This window comes from Aphelocoma coerulescens, chromosome 21, assembly GCF_041296385.1.
Source record: "Aphelocoma coerulescens isolate FSJ_1873_10779 chromosome 21, UR_Acoe_1.0, whole genome shotgun sequence".
Lineage (NCBI taxonomy): Eukaryota > Metazoa > Chordata > Aves > Passeriformes > Corvidae > Aphelocoma > Aphelocoma coerulescens.
The window spans coordinates 4,438,745-4,461,836 of NC_091034.1; the positions used below are offsets into that span (position 1 = coordinate 4,438,745).

Consider the following 23,092-nt stretch of genomic DNA (forward strand, 5'->3'; position numbering starts at 1 on the left):
TCCCATCTTATGGGTTATTTACATGAAGTCAAAGCCATTTTATGATGGGGGAAATCTCTGATTGAGTTCAACCCCTGGGTTCATACAGCAACACTGACTGAGTCAGGGGAAAACATCCTCCCACACAGCTTTGCCCGTGAGGCAGAACGCATTGCAGGATACAGTCACCACTTCTCTACTCCCCCAGCTCTGGTTCATTCCTTGCTCTCACTGAACCAGAGGCAGTCTAAGCCTCTCACAAGATTCTGCAAACCACTGATACAATGAGACGGAAAGAACAGATTATGAAATGAAAACGTAAGTGCTGTGTGTACTCAAGACCCTTTCCACCTCCTCCCCTAAACCACGGGGATTAAAAACACAGACCTGCCTGGAAAAAAAAAAGAAAGAGTGACCCATGCACTCATATCCTGGCAATTTGTGGGAATTGTCATAACACACCCAGCCCAAGTTACAACATCCCTGTGTAGACCTAACACGCATTTCATGACAGCATTTGAGCACATGTGCAGATCCACTGTCAGGCAGCACAGACACACAGCTATGTGCTCACTCCTGTTCTGACACAGGCACAGGACTAAGTGCCACTTTAAATGCGGATGAATTGTTAAATCAGAACCTGTGAATAGCTCCTTTGTTGTCACAGAACCTATTGGCTTAACAGAATTACAAACCAGTGAACCACAGTTTCATTAAACCCCCCTAATTTGATACAGTTCAGGGAAAACTGCTCCCTCATCTCCCTGGATCCAGCCCCTCTCCCAAGGGTATATTGGCTCCTCTCAAAGAATTTTTGTTGATGTTTTCAATCATAGGGCTCAGCAGTGTCTCCCAGCCTTAATCTCCTTACACAGCAACATGCTGTCCCCACAAAGGCAAGTTCCTGCCCCTGCTGTCCTTCAGGAACAATTCCATCCCAATATGACAATCCCTAAAACATTTCTAGCTTTTGCTCTAACTTATTTTGCATCTGTGGGCGCATTTCTTGCCCTCTGTTGCACTATGATACCGTGACAGAAGCTGATTTTATTAAGTTCTTCATAGTTCAATAAATTTCTCTAAGGAGTTTTCCTTTCAGGAACAGGCTTGAGCAGGAGAAATAGGCTGGTATAGAAGAAACTATTCCATAGTGGGAAGAATAATAAAAGTGTCAAAAAGTGTTGGAGTAGCCACTGGAACCTGGATATCTCCAGCTCCTGAAAGCTCAAGTGCCTCAACACTATACCCAGAATATAGCACAGTTTAAAGGGAGAATTTATTTAGTTCAGCAAAAAGCTTCTCCTTTAGAAAGACTTATTCCTAAACATGAGACAAATTTGTTTATATGAATAATCATAAAAGTAAAAGGTCTTCTGAATACTTTTGAAAATTGAATGAAATTCTAAAAATCCCTTTTTGCTCCTGTTGAGAATTTGTTAACATTTAAAAGTCACTGTTTGTTCCGGTTTGTCTTTCATACTGTACTGCATTAATTTTTTGTTGTGAAGATACATACAGAATTCCAAACATTCCATTCTGATAAGGTAGAAAAGCATTTGTTTCGATCTTTCAAAATAAGTTCCATTAAAACTGCCATACTCCCCTAGCAAGCTTCAGTTTCCTATGAGGAACGTTTCCCCAGTAAGTAAACATTCTTTTAAATAAATTTCAAGCAGAGTTATGAAGAAATAATTAATCCCAGATTTTAAGATGCTGAAAGTTAGTACATGGCAATATTTATTTTGCTGTTTCCCTGAAGACAATCAGCCAACACTGCCTGTTGTTTCTTTGCATTGGCACCAACTGTTCTCATCCTACATTCCTTTTCATCACAAAGGACACAATTATAGCACCATAATTGATAGCTAACAAATTCCTTTGGCACCTATCACTTCCAGAAGGAAAGAAAATCCCTATGGAGGTGCTGCATTCCCCATCTGCAGCCCTTTTTACATCACTGCTTAAGTTTAGACTTGCTTTGGGCCTTTGTACCACCAAGTGTTGTGGGGTCTTTAATGACCACTCTGACTCACATTCCCTGAGCAAAACCCCTGGTTTAGGGGTTCCTTTTTTGTTTGGTTGGGGGGGCGGTTGTGTGTGTGTGTATATTTAGAAAAAGACAAAACCTCTGCCACAAGTCTGCCCCGCTCCTCTGGCAGAGGTTATTCTACAACTGTGGGCAGAAAGGAAGTAAATCTATGCTGCTGCTGTGCTGGAGCCTGATGTCCTGGCACTGCAGAAGCTGAGGGAGAAGGTTCCACATTCCCTCACTCAGCTCTGTCACTGGGACACTTAGTTCATACATGAACCCTGGTTAAAACTCACTACACTCTTAAATAGATGTAAATCATTAGATTATCGCTTGCCCAAGATGAGGCAAGATTCAGAAAAGGATTGATATGACCCATTGCTCCCCAAGTCCTGCTCAGCCCCAGTTTGTGTCTCACAACCATTCTTGGTGAGCAGAAGTGTCTCTTACACATGGTGGGGGTATCCAGCCTCACACTCCTGCTCTGCAAAGCTGGTGCCCAGAAACACAGACAAGGAAAAGTATTGAGTCTTGAACATCGTAGGGGCTGCACTCCTAATATTGCACTTGAAAAGGAAAAATCCTCTCTCTGAAGGGTGGTATCAGCTCTCCAAGGCCAGTGAGCCTGTGGGCAGAGAGAAGCGGTTGAGCACAGCCAGGATGTCACTTGAGGACACAAGCTGAGAGACACAGGAAAATTCAGACAGTATTTACTGAAGAATTAAATAGCCTGTCCTAAGAACTATTTCAGTATCCTTAAATGCGCATTCAGTACCACACTTGCTTAGATAAAAATGGGGGCTCACTTTGAAATAGAAAAGCCTTCAGTTCACTGCTGGAAATAACAAGAAAACTGTCCTTAGTGTTGTTTCTTAACGATTTTTTAAAGGCAGTTTGCAGAAGGGAGGGAACAACTTGCTTTGCCTAAATTCCTTTTCCCCCTTTGCTAAATAAAAGTCTTCTGAAAGCTACAACAGCTCCTGTAACTTTAAACCTGAGCTGAGATCATAATTTTGGTCCTGACCAAACAGCGTGGGGAGGGCGGGCCTGGCTGCTCATTGAGGACCACCTTAGGCTGCTCCCACCCCTTGGCTAAAGAAAATAATTCTGACTCCACTCAGTTTTCTTTAACTGTTCAGTTATCATCTGAGAAAACCTCCCCCTTTACACTAGAGCAGCTAAAGGAATATTCGGAATACCAAAGTATTTTTTTGCAGTGATTTCTTTTTATCATCTCAATTCTCCACTACCTCTAAAAAAATTAATTTAAATTTGGATCCGTCTGGTTTCGGGATTGGAAAGTGACTCTGTAAGCAGATAAAGATGTTTGTTAAAGTTCCATTCTTCATCTTCGTCCTCGGGAGCGTGCCTTTTGTAGCACTTGCTCAAGAAGGTAAGGAGAAAGTTTGGTTACAATTATTTCCAGTCATTTCCTGTAATTTAACAGTTTCTGTGCTCTCTCATAGGCTACATAGCTACTCTGTCCTGTTTGTAAAACTTCTTTTGAAATTCTTAAGCTGCAACTGGGCATCTACTAGAGCTGTGATCTGGAAAGAAACACAGTAAAAGTTTTCGATGGGCTGAGTTAGACTGTATTAGGAAAGAATTTTCTGTGTGTCTGTAAGGGAGGGAGAGGGATACGGGCAGGCAGGGAAGGCACTCCCTCCACAGCCCTTGGAAATGGCTTCAGTCTCATTGGAACACACACAGCAGACTCTGCAAGCAATAATTTAGTTTAACTGACACTTAGGGGTATAACTCTATGAAAGTAACTTGTAAATCTTTTCAGTCAGGAGTTTAACTTCTGTGCTTAGAGACATTACAGACGCTTAGAGTTTGAGCGTTATGCCGGGTTTTGCTAAGCCTAACTTAGCCATAAGCAATATATACAATGAGGGAAACTAAACCGGGGCAATTATTGCCAAAGACAGATTTGAGAAGTGTTATGTACTAAAAAGATTAATCTGGAAAGTTATTTATTTTTAATTTTATAAGAAAGATACAATATACACTTTTAGGTAAAACAGAAGTTTAAGTCTTTTTACAGCTAAAGGAGGAGAGTCTGATTTGATAACGGAAAATCAGAATTACCCTGCCCATTACTTGATTCCAGGAATGCCACTTTGAAACTCAGTCTTTCTGAGCAGTATTTGACTCATGGTGAATGAATTGGCCATGAGGCAATGTGGTTTACAGCTGCCATTGCCATGGAATGTGTTCCAAGTAGCAGTGTAGCAGTTTCAAGTACCAGTGCTCTGAATACAGTGACTTAAAACTCAGCCCACTGGTCTTCCAAAGCATAGATCTACTCATCAGGCTTAGATTTGGGGACCCAAACAAAAAAAAAACCTACCTGATTTTGGCCTGATAACAATCAGTATCATCCTGCTGAAAAGAATGCAGCTATGTGTATATACACTATGCGTAGACATTGACTTGAAACTTCTAACAATGTTCTGTATGTCAGAATATGAGGCTGAAAGTTTGGAGTTATGCTTCAAAATTTCACAGAAAAACTAAAATCAACAGATACTAGGCAAGTCACAAAAGTTGTTTTCTAGGCTCACCCAGCCACCTTATTCTTAAAAAGCATCAATATTAAATGTACCAAAGTTTAAAGACATCAGAAATGAGGCAAAACCACCATTATTTTATAGAATTACCTTAAGCAATCTAAGATACCAGAATTACAGGTAAAAAGACTTCATCTTCAGGCTTTTGGGGAGTTCTTAAGTGTATATGCTCTCAACTCTGAGAGGAGTCCAGCAATGATCAGGCTGAAACCCTACTAGCCATAAAAAATAGATTTCCTGCTTGCAAAATCCTACCTCTGCTTTATTACCTGTACAGTTTGCACTGAACTCCAGAGCTGCATCAAGAATGTGGTTTACAATATTAAGGCTTTCTGTGTCTGTTTAGGGTTTATGACTTTTTTTTCACATGGAGCCAGTCATTTAGGACAACTTCCAAAGGATACATCAGGAAAATGGACTCCAGATATAAAATAAGTCAGTCTGGAGTATTCTGGAGTATTTAGTGTGTATCACTGCAGTTTACTGATAACCATCAGCAATTACAAGTTAGAACAGACATGAAATGACAATGCCACCTTCAGCAATCTCTGCTGGCTGACAGGGAGATGGGAGGAGGCTTGACTTGTACAGCACTTGGTGGAGTGGGTTTATCCAGATACCCAAACCTCTGGGGAACACAGTGTGGCCTGAAGGTTTTAGAGGAAAAAGGTCTCTTTCTGATACCTGTTAACCTGGAAAAGTCCATAAAGAAACCTGCAGCTACCCTTTTCTTATGGTTGGGCACTCCAGTTTATGGATTGAGACCAAATCAAGAAAAGCAGCTTTGTTTCCATGAGGAAGCATACTTCCAATTTTCGAAAGGATTATTATTGTTATTATTACTACTACTACTACTATTATTGGTTTTATTTTTATTTTTGTATGATTAGCAGATACATTTTTGCCCTGCTGATCTTGTTCAGCATGTCAAAACTTAGGCAAATCTTCACACACAGAATCAGACCAAAAGAGTTGAGATGGAAGTTGGCCTGAACAAGCATACAAACCAGTGCTTTGCAGAAGCAATGCATTTCCTGATTCCAAACCTTTCCCATGATGCTGTATCATTGAATGGAAGGAGATTACTCTGTTGGCTGTCACATAACATGAACAAAAATTAACATGATTGTTTAACAAGATACCACATGCCACTTGAGCTGTATCAACTGTCCATGTGCCCAATCTTACCTAGAGGCAAATATTAGATTATATCTCCTTATGCAAGTCAGGTTTATACTAGGTCACATTACATTTGGTTTGGACTGAAAGTAAGAAAACAGACAGGATAATTCAGATAAAAAGTGTCTATATGTTAAGAAAGGAAATTGAAGTTTACAGTCAGCTATGAAAGACTAAAAAGTTTTCTGTTTTTCAAAACCATAATAAAGAGAATTGACAAAATCACGAGAAAAGATTGTTTCAAAAGAGTCCTGATTTACCCAAGCTCTGTCACTATTTCAGTGGCAAAACTAAACAATAAAATCAGGCAACTCTGAAGTCTTTTGAAAATCAGATTCTGTAACTGCTGATTGTAAAAAAATCTACAAGCAAATTGAACAGTCACATTGACTCAAAAGGGAACCAGTTTTCTACTAAATTAACACCGCACAACCTTTCATCCTGCATGAAGAATGATGAGTACTCTTACACATGGCCCATATATGCCTCTTCATGGTATGACTGTAACTCTACATGTCCAATACCCAAAACAATTATCACAGAAAGGAGAAAATCATCTTGCTGAATCTCAGTTAGTAGGTCTGCAAGTTAGTGTAACTGTATTTTGCAGTGTCTTTGCGGAAAACCAGCAGAGAACAAATAAAATTCACTTTCTCCTTAGCTGGGCAAGCAGAGAGGTTTGCACACCTGTATCCCAACAGTTAGTTTTTGAATCTGTAACTTCATAAACAAAGAAAATAGTGGTATTTAAGGGCTTACAAGAGGACCTTTCATTAACTCAGGCTGCACACTAAAACTGGAAATAGAGAGGCCAGATTCTCAGCTCCTGCAATTCATCAGTTTCCACTCAATTCATGCATTTACCTCAGATTGCGGACTTGTAAATCATCTGAAACAAAAAAAAAAGCAACAACAACAACAAAAAGAAAGCAACAAAGAACCTGGAGAGCATTTTGGTAGATAATGAAGCAGTGCAGGAAGGTTTTCAGGCTGTGAGGCTCTGACAGGACCGTGTGGTGTTTCTCCATGTGTCACTTGAGGTGAGTCACACATGGACCACAGAAATGTCCGCTGCTGCTGCTGGCCCAGCTTGGGCACATGGGCTGGCTCAGTGGCACGTTTATTTTGTTGGTTTGTTTGCTTTTTGTCTGGATGTGGTCAGGGACTACAGGATGGAACCCAAACGCTGCCAGATCCTACCACTCACAGCCTCCCAGATCTTCTCAAAGGGCCTCTCTGATTTGTGTGTGCACAGCCCATCCCCTCCATGGGGATTAATCCCACAGCAAAGCTCAGAGCTCTGCAGTTCACAACTTTTTTAAACAGCATTTCAGAAAAAGATGTGGGATTGGGAGTATAGGTATCTAGGATGTGCTAAAGAGAAACAAATGAGGAAAAATAAGAGACAAATGTACTATTGATTTCCAACTCTCCATCTCAGAAGCTTGTCCAAAAACTCTCAAAGGACATAGAAGCTGATGCTGAGCACATTCTCATGTTGCTTTATGACTTCCTCATGTTTTTTCCATCCTTGTATTTGTTGATTACAAACACTACAACATCCAGCACAAACTGCATCAGAATAATCCTTTGTGAAGGCACAATTCAGCTGTGACACCATCACCATTTCCAGGCATGTACTCTGTTAGGAGAGCTTGAGACACTACTAAATCTGTAATGGGGACACACTTAACTCCAAACCCATATTTCAATGGTTTTATGACTAGGAAGCCCATCCAAACATTAGCTAGCCTATTGTCAGCGGAGTATAAAAGTCAGACTAAACACATTTGAAGGGAACTTGCCTGCTGCATGGCAATATAAAGTAGGTAGCCAAAAATCACTGTGTGAACAGAATTAACACCTAAGAATTTCCAGTTCAGTGTCTGGCATGAGTATTTCAAACAAATGAGTTGAGGAAGCTGCAAAGGGTTCTGCTAGCAGATACGAAGGGTTAGTAATCTACAACAGGGCAACGTGAAAGGGCACATGGCTGTAGCCTCATAGTTCAGGGAAGGAAGTCATTTAGGGAAAAGATTAGTTTATTACTGTATTAGAGGTTGTTTCTTAATTCCTTTTGGTTGCATTTACCTATCCCAGTATTTGTATGCAGATGTCTGCTTTCTACTGCACATCTGTCCAATTTACTGATCCCTTACACCAAGTTTTGTACTTTTCTGCTTGTCTTGGCTGCAACTCTCCTTCCTAGTCAGCCATGCAGTGAAAGATGGTTTTGTGATTCTGCCACTTACAGCAAGATACAAGAGACATTTACACCTTGATCACAAGTTCAACCTTTTTGTTCCAGCCCTCACTGCTCAGAGGAAACAATTAGACTGTTAGTAAAACTGCAAACAGGGAAACAGGGTCATGGGGCAGCAAATCTCAGTTAAAAAGTCATTTTATCCCACATGCATGGGATAGCAAGTCTGAGGTAAGTGTACTTAATAGACAAGAAAGCAGAGGTTGACACAGCAACATTATTAAAAGCATACATTCGGAATACTAATCTCTAGTTCTGCAAGGAATATTTTAAAGGAATATCCTGAAATGGAGTTTGTAATTTCCTTCCTAATGCCCACAGCTCTGTGGCTGATTTTACCATGCATAAGACAAAGCTTAGGAAGTTTCCAGCTTTTCCTCTCCTGGCTTTGTTTCGTGACTCTGGCTGGGGGTCATGACACACACCAAGCACTTGAAGAGCAGTTGCTGCCCAGTTAAAGTACATTTTGGGTTGCTTTTCTGTCAGTAGAATATCGTAACATTCAGAAGACATGTGATTTACTTGAGAAGCAGCCGAGTGCTTCTTTGCCACTTGGCACTGTCGATTTAAACTCTGGCTTTGTTCCTTTGGCTAAGCCAGCCCCAGCAATAAAACCCATCTGTAGCAGGGTGTGGTGACTAAAGGAAATGTTTTTGACAAATCAGCAAAGCACTGTCACCACAAGCTACATGGAATACCTGAACAATGTCAGTCATACTCTAAATAAGGCTGAGCTAAATCCTTCCTTGTGTTTCACGACCATTTTCCAACTGGCAGATACTTTCCAAAATTTCTGGTATTCTGTCATCCAGCTTCCTTCGTTGTATAAAGCAAAGCCGTCAGTCTTTGTCTAAAGAAACTGCAGAAAGCACTTCAGGATTTAGACAGTACATACTTTCCTGAACAACAGTCTAGGCACTTAAATACACGCCAGGGGATTTTTAATGGCATGACAGATTACTCCAGCTTCCAGAAAGAATTAGCAGAGAAAGAAAAGGGCACAGAGCTCTCTGGATACTGCAGATATGATTTTGCAGGAGCCCCAGGTACAAATGAGAATTTCAGTTCTCATTAACAAACTTCCCTGCTTTTCTAAAGTCTGAAAATTTTAACTGTGCAAAGATTCAAATTGAAAAATTCAGATCCCAGAATCCACTATATTATATTCTTCAAACCCTTGCATTTTCAAAGTACAAAAAATTTTCTGTCCTGGATTTGGCAGTGTTGAACAATTTCACAACAAAAGAGACACCTGTATACTTTAAAAAAAAAATCCAAAAGTGTAAAAATAATGGAAAACTATTTTCAGACAAAATTAAGCTAATGTTGTAGGTTTTGGACATGACTCTGGAATACACTTTAATTGAGGGTGAAGCCAAAAACCAGACAAAATTGCTTCTGAAATTTACAGAGCTGTTGTATTTAAAAGGCAGATCCCTTGCAAACCACACATTTTTGTTAAACCTCCACCACCATGAATAGAAGTTTTCACTGAACTACAACTGAACTGATTCCAATTATGAAATACTGACTAAGGCTCAGTTTGCTCACAATCAAATTAAGGTCTCTGAGTGAAGAATACTTCCTCAGAAAGGGAATTCCTGTATCAGGACATGAATGCTGAATAAAACGCAGTCAAAACAGGATGGCCAACACACACATCCATACACAATCCTTCAAACAACACCACTTGGTCTGTAACAATTCCGGAAGCAGATACTGAAAACCATCAGTCAGCTCCAGATATTTGCTCAGTTACATCTCCAACAGAAAAGTGATATGTCCCAAGCGACCCATCCTGCTAAACTCTGCTAGCTAATATATTTAGCTGTTATAAATAACTGAGGCTGGTTTTCTTTTTTTTTCCTTTTTTTTCTTTTTTCTTTTTTTTTTTCCCAAGTAGAAGCAGAGGGCAATGAGCAAAGGATTATTGCAGTTCTTGCTAGAGGGAATCCTGTAAGGTTTGCCATTTTTATCTCCTGGTCTCTTATCAGAAATGGAAACATTCTATTTTGTGGGCTTCCTATTTCAAGGACTAAGCTAAAATACAGGCTTACAACTCCCTTTACCCACTAGTGTTTGGGTTTATTCAGGTTTATGCGAGAAAAGAAACAACATCCTACAACATTTTTCATCTTCAGAAGTATCTTTGTTGGTTTTGGAGATACCTGAAAGAAATGCTAATGAACAACAGTTTTTACAACTCCCTCTCCTTTCCAACACAACCACTGTGCTTTGAAAGCAGCCCTAAGAGGTTTCTGTAGTAAACTGTCACTCTGTGCATGGAAATAGTGAGCTCAGCTTCCCCTAAGGGGGTCATGGGATGCTTAAGCATGAGAGGTTTTCAAAGTGGTATTAAACTTTTAAAGACATCAAATTTTGTCCTGGTGTGAGAAGCTGCAGCCTGAGAGCAGCTGGGACTTTGAACTGAAAGGCTCCCAGCTGGAACGTTGGCAGGATGGGGTGCAATGATTAATTCACATCTGCAGCAACGTATAGCTGCGAACAGAGGAGGCTCCTTGGAGACAGCCCCAGCACTGTGAGGCAATGTTTTTATTTACAACCTCCTCTAAGATAAGATTAAGAACACATGCAGAAGCACCACTTAACCCTGACTTTTGCTACATTTGGCCCACATCAGATGAAACCAAGAAATGACACAAGCACACACCCCTTAAATCCCATTTACATTCCCTTTGATGTCAGTGGTGCAGAGCCTTGTACTGGGTACAGTGAAAGAAGCTTAAAGTCCAATAATGTCTCCCAATTTCATTTCAATATTTAAGTTAATTATGACTTTCTCTGATGAAGAGCTGTCTAATATCCAGTATTCCTTCCTACAAATGCGAAACACTGATAATAAATTGCCTCCCAGTCTTTCTCTGGGTAATAATTTGGTAGTGTCTGTTTAACCACCACCCAGCCACCTCCACTGTTTGTCCAAAACGAACCTGGAAACAGAGTCCAGGGAGTATTCTGCATCAAATACAGAACCTCAGCTTGAACAGGGCTGGGGCAAGACCTTCAGACTGACAGAAATCAGATCAGTCTGAGCTTTGGGTAGTTCATAGGGGAGCCTATGTATTCCAGTTTCCCTTTGCAGTTAAGGAAAGGCAGTGCTACCAAGGATGACCCAAATCTCAGGTGAACTGAATTACCTTCTAGAGGTATTTATTTTTCCCTACAGACTATAAAAGAAGATAAGGGCAAGCAGACACTTTATTTAGGCGCCTTTATTAAGAACCTAAAATTAGGCAAGATCAATCTGGGCCATCTCCTTTTGTCAATCATGGTACTGAGAGGGCAAAGGCATTGAAATAGGTTTTCTACATGCCACTCATGGCCAAGGATCTGCAACAAGTACCACACACAGAAGAATATTTATTTTATTTTTCTTTGTGACATTCACTAATTCTTTACACCTTTGCTGTGTGACACACTTTCCTTTCCTGCCTTCACTATCAGGCAACTTTTCAGGGCTGAAAGCCACTGCCATGCCAGGAATATAAGCAGCTTTTCCCAATAGCTGCTTGTTGTTAACATACAAAATTTATTTCACCTTCTACTGGTGGATTTTCCTCTAGTAATTGGTTTTCTCCATCTGTGTTTATTTTCAACTAGTGAATAAGGGATGTTTCTTCGGTTCTGACTGGGATTACAAGGTAAACTGATTCATACACATTTGTGCTGCTGAGTTCTATTGCTGTTTCTTTGTTCACCCTTAACATTTACATAGCCATGATTGTACACCACAAAGTTGTATTTTTAAGCTATTATTTTATAAGCAAAAAAAAGGATTATAAAGTAGTGATAGATCTTAAATCACACTAATATTTAGAAAGTGTCTAAATATACAACACAAAGTCAGCCCCTTTATGCTACTCCGACAATACCTGGAGTATTTCAATCAAAAATGACCAAACCATTACTTTTACCATCTAACTTGGAACTCTGATTTACCCTGTTCTAGTCTTTCCATGGATTATAAGGTGATTTCTGGGAGACTGACTGGCTTAATTAGCCGCTATATTTGGCCTCATGTTGGCATAACATGAATATAGTTTCTTCATCTGCTACTGCCTAAAGTACTACCGGTACACCATTTTGGCTCCTAAATAGAAACTGTATCTGTATTCAGGCTTAGAAGGATACAGAAATACAAAATTCTATTTACTTCAGTAAACGTGGAATTAGAAATCTAAGTTTAGTTCAGTGTTTGGTCTCTTGGCAAAGGGACAAAGCTCTCAGTCTTACATTGGTGGGGATGGATAAAAATTTTCTATTTTGGTTCAGAAAACAGTTTTGGGAACAAAGGAAAAATATTTGCAAGTTTCCAGTAGAATTCAAATGAGAGTTTCGAGCAAAACCAGATTTTTTTTCTTAATGCCAAATCATTCATCTTCTGTATGAAAAATTTCCTTTAAGCTGCCAGTACATTTTTTTACCAATTTTAAAATTAAATATTGGCTTTTTTATTTTAAATAACATTTTTGTATTAAAAGGAGCAGGTGAAAATGAACAAAAGTTAAATGGAACTCATGACTAAAGAAAGACAATTTCCGAGTGATATCTTCACAGCTGATTTAAAGAGATTCTATCCTTTTTTTCATTTTTGACTGATATCGAGCAAAATGCCCATCCTTTCTGATTTCAGTCACAGAACAAAAGCTGTTTACTTGTCTCTATATCATATATAAAACAAGTGGGGTGCATTTAGGAACAGTAAAGTTTTTCATAAAAAGTATTTGGAACCAAACTAACAATTTAGAAATTGTCTAACTTCATATGCAGAGGAGATGAGAATGTTTTTAGGTCACTAAATAAAAAGTGTAATTAGTAGAAACAGTGTTAAATTTAATAAAACAAAGAGGTTGTGAATATTTCTCATACATAAGATATTCAAACGGTACAGTAATTTTCATTTTTTAAAAGAACTCCTGTGAATAGCTGTCCTTCTGATCTGGTTGCTTTGATAAATAGAAGTTACATGCAAAACTTGAATCCAGGAAAGATTTTTTCAGAAGTTTTTAGTGCTTTTTTTGCCTTAAGTACTTGCTCAGAACAACCCCTCCTATTAGCTCTTTGCTTCAGTTTCATCACTAGGCTCTGGAATTAGTGGAACCTTTATGCCCCAGGCAGCAGCAGGACAAGCAGCCTCACCTGGCTTTGTAATCACCAGGAATTACAAACTCCCAGATCTCACGCCACATTAACATCACACTCTGCCTGTCACAGGTTTATGAATCAGTAAGAAATTGAATTAAATAATACTTATGTTTTCAGCACATTCTTGGTACTGACAGTTATCTCCACACAGCCATATATCTCCTGTTTTACCTTGTTCCAGCTCATTTCCCTACTGAGGAATTCTTGCTGTATTTGTAAATTAACAGCACTGTGTGGGCAAAAATCTAAATATCCATTTTATCAAAGAGCACAGATGAACCAGGGGTCTAGAATTTAAAAAAAAAAAAAAAAAAAAAAAAGGCCTTACATTGTTATCTAAAAATTCAAATTATGACAACTAAGGTTTGAAACTTTAGGAAAGCCTCAGGACTAATTTGTGTAGGAATATTTCCAAATTATAGCTGCACCCATAAGCATTGGTGGCAGCTCTAAAAATAAAGGTTGCAGCTGGGGCTGAGCTGAAAGATGTGAGAAAGCTTTTACTATTTTAGAAAATGGAAGATGCTTGAAGTAATCTATCCCAATACTTAAGCTAATGTTTAGCTTGAAATCTGGAATAATCACATCCACTTTGGGGAACCTTTTCTTAATAAAAAAGGGAATAATTTCTTGGACAAAATGTTAATAACCAGTATGCTTCAAGGTTGTGCCAGAGTTAAGTGGTGGGTATTTAAGCTTTTTGTCCTACTGCTTTGGACAAGAGTATAACAAAATTCAGACTTATTAAAAAAAATGTCCCATTCCCAGGTGGGCAGGGACAGGGAGAGAGAACACTACACAGAGGTCATGTTTAACAAAGTTTATTTGTCAGAGGAGCCAGAACATGTGACTACCAAGTAAAATCCTGACTCATTTTCTAAAATTTTATTTAGCAAGCTCAGTTCTAGAAGGAGAAGAAAGTGCAACAATTGATTTCAGAGACAGAAATGACACAGAATTTGAAGAATTTCCAACAGTGGTGAGTATATATGCTAAATAAAAGATCCTTCATGCTACCTGCTTATTCCCTGCCACCTCCCACCTCTTCCAATTCACTATCTCCCAAGCAGTTTCACTGAAACTAAACTCACAAACTACTTTTAAAAAACCAATGAAAAAAGGCAGGTCTGCAAAATTCTGTGGCCTCCTACACCTTTTGCAGTCCTACCAAGAGATCTGATGTAGAAAGCCTCTAGCTGGGAAGACAAATCAGCTTATCTTGGTTTGTTTTGGTTGCTGTACACATGTCAAACATGAGCAGTGACAGCTAAAAAAGCATCCACACCTGACAGACTAAGAAATTTAAATGCTACTTTATAGATGTAGACTGAAGGTACTCAGGTTTTCTTTTCCCTCTTTTCCCCCCACTTCTTGTAACTGCCCACAAGACTACACAATGTAACAAATCTCTTGCAGATTGGACACCTGAAGACCACAGAGAGTGCCTTTGTCCTGGAGAGGGAAAGTGAAAATTCTACTGCTTATGAAGTTAACACAGAAAGTGTTGATGGTAAAAAACCCTTTCATTTCTGTTTTCATATATCAAAGTTCTACTGCCATCTACTAAACAATATCTGGAAATCTCAAATACTCTCTCAAACTTCATTTGCTTACTTCCTATCAAAAGAACAACTTCAAACCATTGTGACAGAGTCAATAAAAGTTTTCCTTGGATATAGCCTTACAAATTGGAATGTAACACTGTTACAAAGCAGAGCGAGTAATTATTGTCTCTCTGGCTTTACAGGTGAACGGAGTGGGGAACCAGAGAAAACTGATGAAGGTATTAAACAGAAGATTTGCTTATAATGACAAGGGGGAACATAACTGCCAGGCAACTCCCCTTCCAGCAGCCCTTCCTGTACCCATGCCATTAAGTAAAAGTTCAGGAGGAGGCACAGCCTGCTCCCTGAACTGCCTTCCCTGGTTCACCTGATCGCTGTCTCCATACCAACATCCATATGGAGCCCTTCAGCCAAAGGCATGTTTGCAGGCTACTGAACATCCAAACCTACTTCAGAATTCACAAGATAGTAAGAAATTTCCCCAAGGAGTGGGATGCAGCAGAACAGCATCAGGTCTATCAGTAGCCTCTTATCAATGGTCTCCATGAGATACATGCTAACATTCCAAATTTCTTCTTTTAGGTGGTCTGGGAACAACTGCACTGGTTGGAATAATTATTGGAATCATTGTTGCAGTTGGAATCCTTGCAGGAATAATAATTGCTGTTGCAAGGAAGATGTCAGGCAGGTACTCGTAAGTAAACTGCTCATCAGGCTTTTTTGACAAGAATCTTCTTCTGAGCAGGGTCACAGGAATCGCTTGGGAAATTCCTAAGGTTTCTATTTTGATAAAACAAGCTATTTTCCTGTTATACAGGGCCTCAGACAGACCCAGCAAGAGCTGCCTGTGTGGTGTGGGGTCTGCATGCTCTCATGTGCTTCAGAATTTCCCAGATAGTGTGCATGTGCTGTTATAATATCAGGTGCTTGGGGCTGGGATTACTCTGGTGCACAGAGATAAAATTCACTAGGAAGCACTACAGGACTAAGTTCCAGAAGTAGTGGATAACATGTGAACATTGGGAAGTGATCTCTACCTTATTTTTTGGTGCCACGCACATCTAAACAGATTTTACAAACTCTGAAGGAATAAGAAAGCCCCAGAAAATTGAACAGATACTGTGCACCAGGAGAAACCAAAATAGGTACTAGGAAGAGAAATAAAGAGGTGTTAGGAAAGACAAAGAGAGGGAGGAAAAAAAGAACATTACATTTAAGTAATGATGAACAATAAGATGTCTACTTTTTTGTTTTCCAGGCCCTAAACACAGTTGAAACAAGCAACCATGCCATTCTATGCCAGAAAATACAAGTGCTTCTTATTTTACACAAACTAAAGACTATTCCTGTATTTGTGTGAGAAGATGATCCATGGAAAATATAGTCAAAGAATTTCAGATCTATGGGGATACCACACAACTCTAAGGACCACCCTCACACCCCCCCTGCAGAGTATGGAACATTTCATAGGATTTTTTACTAACCAGAATTTTACTAGAAGAAAAAGATTTTGCAGTAAGAAAAAACCCTGCAGCAAAGAGATGTACATCTGAAATGTGATTTTGCAGGTATTATATGCTTGGGTTTTAAATGTTACCAAAGATTATTTCACATTACATGATATGTATTCTTTTAAAACAAAACCCCCCGTGTTTTTGACTGGTTAAGTGCTTCTGGCATGTTCATCTACCACATGATGTATCAAAATGGAGGAGTTAGCTTCAGAGAGAATCAGTTATTTACAAATTAGGAAAATACTGGATATTCTAAGCTAAAATCTTTCCACTACTGATACAGATTTTCTGCTCTTGATACTTAATGTTATTTTGTGGCAAAATATGGTAGGTCTGGCTGGAACTGACCTACCAAGAGAAAGCTTGCTCGTCTGACTATGGCATCAGGAATTTCCTGCCTTCCCTTGTTGCGGACACACGCAGGAATTGAAATACACATCCTGAATTAAGGGGTGCTTGGAAAATACCCAGTTTTGATGGGTCACTTTAGAGCTGATGTGTAGAAGCTTTTTAACTAGCGTACACCATTTTTTTCTTTATGCCTGTCCCATTTTCTAACTGTACAGTAGATTTGTTTGACATGTGCAACACCAGGTCAGAATGTGTCACTGAGGTATAATGCATCTTTGGAGTCTGCAGCTTTTCTGGGGCATATTTAGTGCAGCACGACCTGAATGTGCAGAGCTCAGGGCAAAGGCTTTGCATGTCAAGTGGCTGCAGTGCATCAGGTTTCCTAAATTTTATGGCACTTCAGTCATGATAATCAATATGGTTATCATTTGCTAAATGTCAACTTACCTGTGTTTGCTTTTCTGTTTCTTTCATGTGTGTTGAACTATCATATCACTACAAGCTTCAGAAATAAAAATCATAATATAAACTGTATTATTTTACAATAATTGTTCTTGGTTTTATTTTTAAAAAAAGTAAAATGTCTTAAACTTCCTTCAATTTTCCTGACTTATTTTGCTGCTTATCAGTGTCTTATCAGTGCAATGTCTACAACAAACTCATTTGACACTGATAAGTGAAACTATAATTGAAAACAAAACATATGAGAGAAAACTAATTCAGAAGTCCTTAGTTAGTTCTGGAGCAGATGTGATGAAATGCTCAGTATGTGACCAAGGAGTAAGCTTATGCTTTATCTTTGTGCAAATTCATATGAAAGCAGGAAAATTAGTTTTTTATTCTTACAGCCAAAGAATATTAATTTCTGTTAGCTTCAATTTAACAATTTCTTGTCTGTACTGAGAACTACCCCATAAAGTGCTCTGATGCCTGCTCAAATGCATGGCATATGGAATTATGAATTATTCACCCGTTGGAGGGAATAGCACAGATGTCACCAGTTTCTTCTGCATCAGCTCAGTCACTGCTAATTTGCAAATACCAAAATGAGGAAACCTTTCTTACGACACCAGTAGTAACAAGCCCCCCATTTGAAAAATGCATAGCAGAGAACCCTTCTGGGCAGTTTTGAGTTTTCCTGGATCAGGGACAGAACAGTTGAACAGGCAGCCTTCTGCTCAAGGACACTGTGCTTTGTTCCTACTCCAAAAGCCATTTTAACTTCATGTAACAACTACTTAATTTTTCTAGTCTTAACTGTGCCTTTATACTCTACCCCCTAATTTAAAGCAAGTTTTTTTAATCTTAGGTAAAAAATCAACCCTTGACCAAATTGCCCATGCTCCACTGAAACATTTAGGGGGCTTCCAGCACTGGAGACTCAGTACTAAATATTGTGCTGCACTAAATCTGAACCTACAAAAACATGAAGACAATTTCCTTCCGATTAGCAGTTGGAGTCCAGGATATGCAGTATATGGCTAAAGAAAGCAAGGACTCTGAAGAACCAGAAGACATCTCTTATTTTGAAAATCCAGCAACTGCTGCTCCACTGATACATTCAATATTCTGATGATTCATACACCTTGCTGCCTAGAAATCTCAAGTGCAGAACATTCTGGTCAGCTTCAAGCAAACCTCAAGAAACTACAGAAAATTCATGGAAATCTTGCACATTTGTTATGTATCTATGTGTTACTGAATCCTTAATTTAATTAATCTGTAATTTCATTATACAAATGTTTTGGAAATGCAGACTAAAAATACACACAGAGGTTTGTATTTCACTTGTATTTCACATGAATCTACTGCAGTATTCTGTGACTGAGCTGTCATTGCCGTGCATTATCCAGCTTCCCATTACTAGTTCAGGACCTCAAAGATGTGTTGAACACAAGCTATGCAGGTTTTTGGTAGAATTTCTGTGGAAGATGGGACCTTTTCTGCTTGGTGAGAAGTCAAACAACACATTGTCCTAGGGCAAATCCTTCTGTGAGCTGAAATGAGTGATCGGTACAGGCTTGTATAACCAAGGCCCGAGGTCAGGAGACTTCCTATGCATGAGAACACACGAGGAAACAACAGCTCCATACTTTCCCCAGCTGGCCAAGCCTGACTTTTATTCACAGGGAACAGCACTCAATAAATCAACACTTGCTTTTAAGTTAAAGCCCACACTCCTGATCATATTCATTCTTTTAGAGTTAGTAACAATAATGTTCCCTTTTGCAGCTTGGCTTTGAGTCATGAATGTGGCTCCTCCGAACAGACAAGCAGGCACCAGGCTTCCTGTGAGAATGCCAGATGTCACTAAAAAATATCATAAACATAGTTGTCCCCTTGCATTTGTGTCTGTGGGGAAGATACACAGCAGTAGCAACTATGAAAGCAGCGACTCGATGCATCAATATTTATAATAGTTCTGGCCATTAATACAGCAATTCTTACAAGAGTTCATTTAAGGTGTGTTTTTCCTGTAAGAACAGAAAATGTCAGAAGAATGAATTCAATAAAACCAGCAATAATGAAGTGTGCACCAGAAGAATTATGGAGATTGACTTACTCCTATAAATTTAAGAAGTGTTCATTTATAATTAAATACCAATTAAAACATGCAGCAATGGCTTATTATTTTAGGAGAACTGCAGTATGCCATTGCTACTATCTTAACCACATCTTATTTTATTAAAAAGTGAGGACACCCTGCACATTAACACCTCTGTAAAGAGTTCAAACTCAAAGGCACTGATGCATCATTCACAGGAGGATGCCAAGTACTACCAGATGAAGTGACTTGCCAAAGGTTGTAACACAGATAAGAGAAAAGGCACCAACCCAGGAATCTTTAAACATTAAAACATTAGTCCTGTCACAGCTTCATATTAGTTCCAATAAAATGATGTTCCATTATATTTTATGGTAACATCATCCTTAATATTCTTTAATATAAGTTAGGAACAAAGGATACAGAGCAAAAAAGCAACCTACTGAATCTCCAAGACCACTCAGGTCAGAAGCGTGGTTGGGTTGCTTTTGATGAAGAGCAATCTAAAATTAATTCCTCTGCCACCAGCTGAAGTTCTGCAGTGTAGATGCTGCTGAACCACTCTAAAGCTTATGTCTTATCTGGCCTGCACTGTGCCTGAAGACATTGTTACACCTATTTGTACTCACCTACTTCACCAGCTGAAGTATCAGATTGGCCATACCCATCCTTCTGCAGACAGCTTTTTGAAGCTAAAGGATTAATCATACTGAAATTCTCAGCACTTTTGTTTGACAACTTCTGACGGATGCAGAAGGTAACAGGGGATCTGTAACTCGACACCAGGTGCCATAATGAGAAGGCTGAATTAATGCTTTGTACACTTTTCACAGCTGCAGCGTGGAGGTATTTATGGATAAATAAACCGAGCATCACACTGGCCATGTGTCTTTGTCCAGGCCTTGTGGATTTAGGCATCAGACCAAACCCACAGCTCCCCCTGCTCTGCAACAAACAGTTGGGCTGCAACACAAAGATCCCCATTCAATCATGGAGCTTGTTCAGCTCTTCCAGGCTTGAGAAGTCAGATTTTCAGACTCCGGTAAATGCTAAGCTGGCAAATGTCTTAGCAGGCAAGGAGTGCTGCACATTCCATGCATTTTCAAAGCTGTGTTCTGTCTCCTGAAGGCAGTTGGCAAGGATGAGTGATTATTGAGAGTTCAGAACCAAAACCAAACAGTGACATCCACAAAAAAAAAGGAGGAAAATGGAAGGGGAAGGGAAAGTAGAGAACTGCAGCACCTTGTCTTCACTAAAATTTAATTTTCATTCACATTTCCAGCTTGAGCTAAAATTGAACAAGGGACTTGCCAGCCTGCGGGGTTACTTCAGATGTTAACCCACATATCCAGATAAACTTGCATCAGGGGAAAAAAAAATCTTAAAAATGTTATAGCCTTCTCTTCCAATAGGAAAAGCAGTAAGAGTGATACTGATGGAACACAGCAACAAGTCCAGTGACAGCTGGGTTTTGAAGGGGAAAACAGTAGAAAGAATCTGTCCTACTCTTCAGAGAACCCTGGGGCTTCTTTCTCCTGTGCAGAACTGGAAGCTATCTAAGAACATGGATTTCATTGTACTACACAAGCCCTTTAACTAAATTTTCTTACAATTACTGGTCATAGCGTGAAGGCAATACTAACCAGCCACTGAGTTAAGTCATTGATTAGAAGTGGGCAAACCTAAATCCTTATTAAAACACTCCCTTCTTCCCTCCAGAATTACCAAACATTTTCTAACAAGGCAATTTTAAACATACTGATGTTTGTCTTAGGAAATCAGTAATGTATGTCTCATTTGAGCTGGGAAGCAACTCCATTTCCTGCCTTTATGAACCATGTTATCCTCAAATAACACATTCCTTTGAGTCCTGTGGTTATTTTGCCTCATGACATTTGATTCATCCTATGCAGGAAACAGGGAAGGAATTAGCAGGTTCAGCAGGTGTGCGTAAGGGAAAAGAGACAGGAATGTCAGCTCTTCCTCATTTCCTATCCACCACAGGAATAAACCCCACAGGAGTTGAATAAGCAGCAATAACTGAGCATTGTGTAGTACATTCCAGCTTCCTTCTTGAAGGAATGTCCTCTTCTGTACATCAGGCACTGAGGCAATTTACTGAGAAATAAGGGACAGCCAGTGCTGTTTTCCTGCCTACACCCATACAAATTGTTTAGACAAACAGAATTGAGAAAATTCCACTTCTCACCACTCAGACAAAGCTTTAGATATAGGTGGTACGAGAGATTTTGACCTAAAAGCCAGCCCTTAAAAAGGCAAGTTGTATATAAAAAGCACAGCTCACTTTTACAGTGCAGCAAAGGCTGCCTGTTATAAAGTAGTGAAAGAATTTATTTGGTGTCAGTTGCTGTTTGAAGTTCTCTCTGTGATCCACACCTGGACTTAGCCTGAGGAAACTAATCCTGGCATTAAGATCTGTGTACTTGTAATAGACAAAATATTAATGAGATCATGAAAGCATACATTACTATTAACCACCTCTCACAGGGAGGCAAACCCTGCCACCTGTTCATTTAAACCTGGAAAGGCTGAAGTTAAGAAATGTTTAACTCATAACTATGAAGTTTCTCCTTGAAAACAATTTTCCTAATGAATTCTTGTAGCTCATTTTGTCATGATTAATACTTAACTTACTAACACAATAAGCATGCTTGACTGAGGGGAAAGTAGCAATAGAATTATTGAGAAGGTAAACCATGCTTGCATTTCGTGCAGAAAAGTCAGCAAGAGCCACAAGAATGACTTCAGATTTCATACACCTGACAAAAACCAATGGGTAAAGAAATGCACAAGCAGAAAGACTCCTCACTGCAGACTGATACAGATGCATGATAACTGCACACTCAGTAAGCTGTACCTGAGCCCCAGCTAGTGGTGGGAATTACTGATGGCATTTTTACAGGAAAAATGAACATGTTCATAACAGAAAAGCTTCAGATTGTTATGTATTGCCTCCTACTCATCAAGCCTGGTTTTATTTTTAAAATGCTTCCAACAAAACAAAAGCTACATCTTGGTTACTCACAGTTTGCTTGTACCATCTATACAGCACTTTAGTCATTCTGGCTGATCCAGCTGCTGGAAGTTGGAAGAAGCAGGAGTGCAGACAACAAGATGCTTTCTTAACTCTTGGTGCTGTTTTTATCCTCTGAGCTTGTCACTATACAATTAGTAGGCAGCAAAATCAAAAGTTGAAAACAATTCTTACCTGCTTTACTTCCTGAAGTATTGCCAACATATTCTCTCAACATAAATATTTCTCGATTAAGTAAGTTTAAGTGATTAATTCAGCTAAGAAACTCATGGTCATCAATTTTCTGCCCCCGATCCTGTAGTGTTTGAATCAGTTTATAGAGACAGTCCTAAAACAACTACTCTAGTTTGAGTAGAGAGATTGTCCAACGTCACTGACAAATTTACATTTCAGTGAACTTTATCTTTACCCCTGTGCCACTGTTGGTGTAATTGATACAGATGAATTGTAGCCAGTTAGTGTGAGTAGTACTCAGGAAATGGCTACTAAGTCTATATTAGTACAACTGCCCCATCCCTAGAAGTGTTCAAGGCCAGGTTGGACGGGGCTTGGAGCAATCTGGTCTAGTGGAAGGTGTCCCTGCCTATGGCAGGGGGGTAGAACTAGGTAATCCTTAAGGTGCAATCCAACCCATCCTATCAAGTCCTACAGAATTTACCTGCTTGACTGAAGATCTCAGTAGCTGTCACACTCTGGAGAGGGCAATGATCAGTCTTGGACAGGAGTCATCTCTTGTGTAAAAAAGGGGAAAATTCTTGGGGTCACAACCTGTGATCAAGAGGGAATGAATCAATGTAACTGACTTAACACCCTTCCCCTGCCCCATGAGATATCCTGGTTACGCTTTTGCTAAAGTCAGTCAAATGGAATTGT

At 39.4% G+C, this 23,092-nt stretch overlaps 1 protein-coding gene across 4 annotated transcripts; it reads left to right on the top strand.

Moving 5' to 3' along the window:
* Window positions 1-3,075: 3,075 nt before the first annotated feature.
* Window positions 3,076-18,378, top strand: PDPN (podoplanin). Of its 4 annotated transcripts, XR_011156167.1 has the most exons (7): window positions 3,077-3,401; window positions 14,083-14,168; window positions 14,606-14,699; window positions 14,937-14,972; window positions 15,337-15,448; window positions 16,013-16,322; window positions 17,929-18,378. XR_011156167.1 is itself a non-coding variant. In XM_069034774.1 (6 exons), the coding sequence occupies exons 1-6, from the start codon at window positions 3,332-3,334 to the stop codon at window positions 16,027-16,029; spliced, it is 405 nt and encodes a 134-aa protein (XP_068890875.1). In that variant the 5' UTR covers window positions 3,076-3,331; the 3' UTR covers window positions 16,030-17,168. The 4 variants fall into 4 exon arrangements, 3 of the variants coding, with proteins under 3 accessions (XP_068890875.1, XP_068890874.1, XP_068890876.1); XM_069034774.1 differs by lacking the exon at window positions 17,929-18,378 and having other exon boundaries at window positions 3,076-3,401; window positions 15,337-15,438; window positions 16,013-17,168; XM_069034773.1 differs by lacking the exon at window positions 17,929-18,378 and having other exon boundaries at window positions 16,013-17,168.
* Window positions 18,379-23,092: the final 4,714 nt, after the last annotated feature.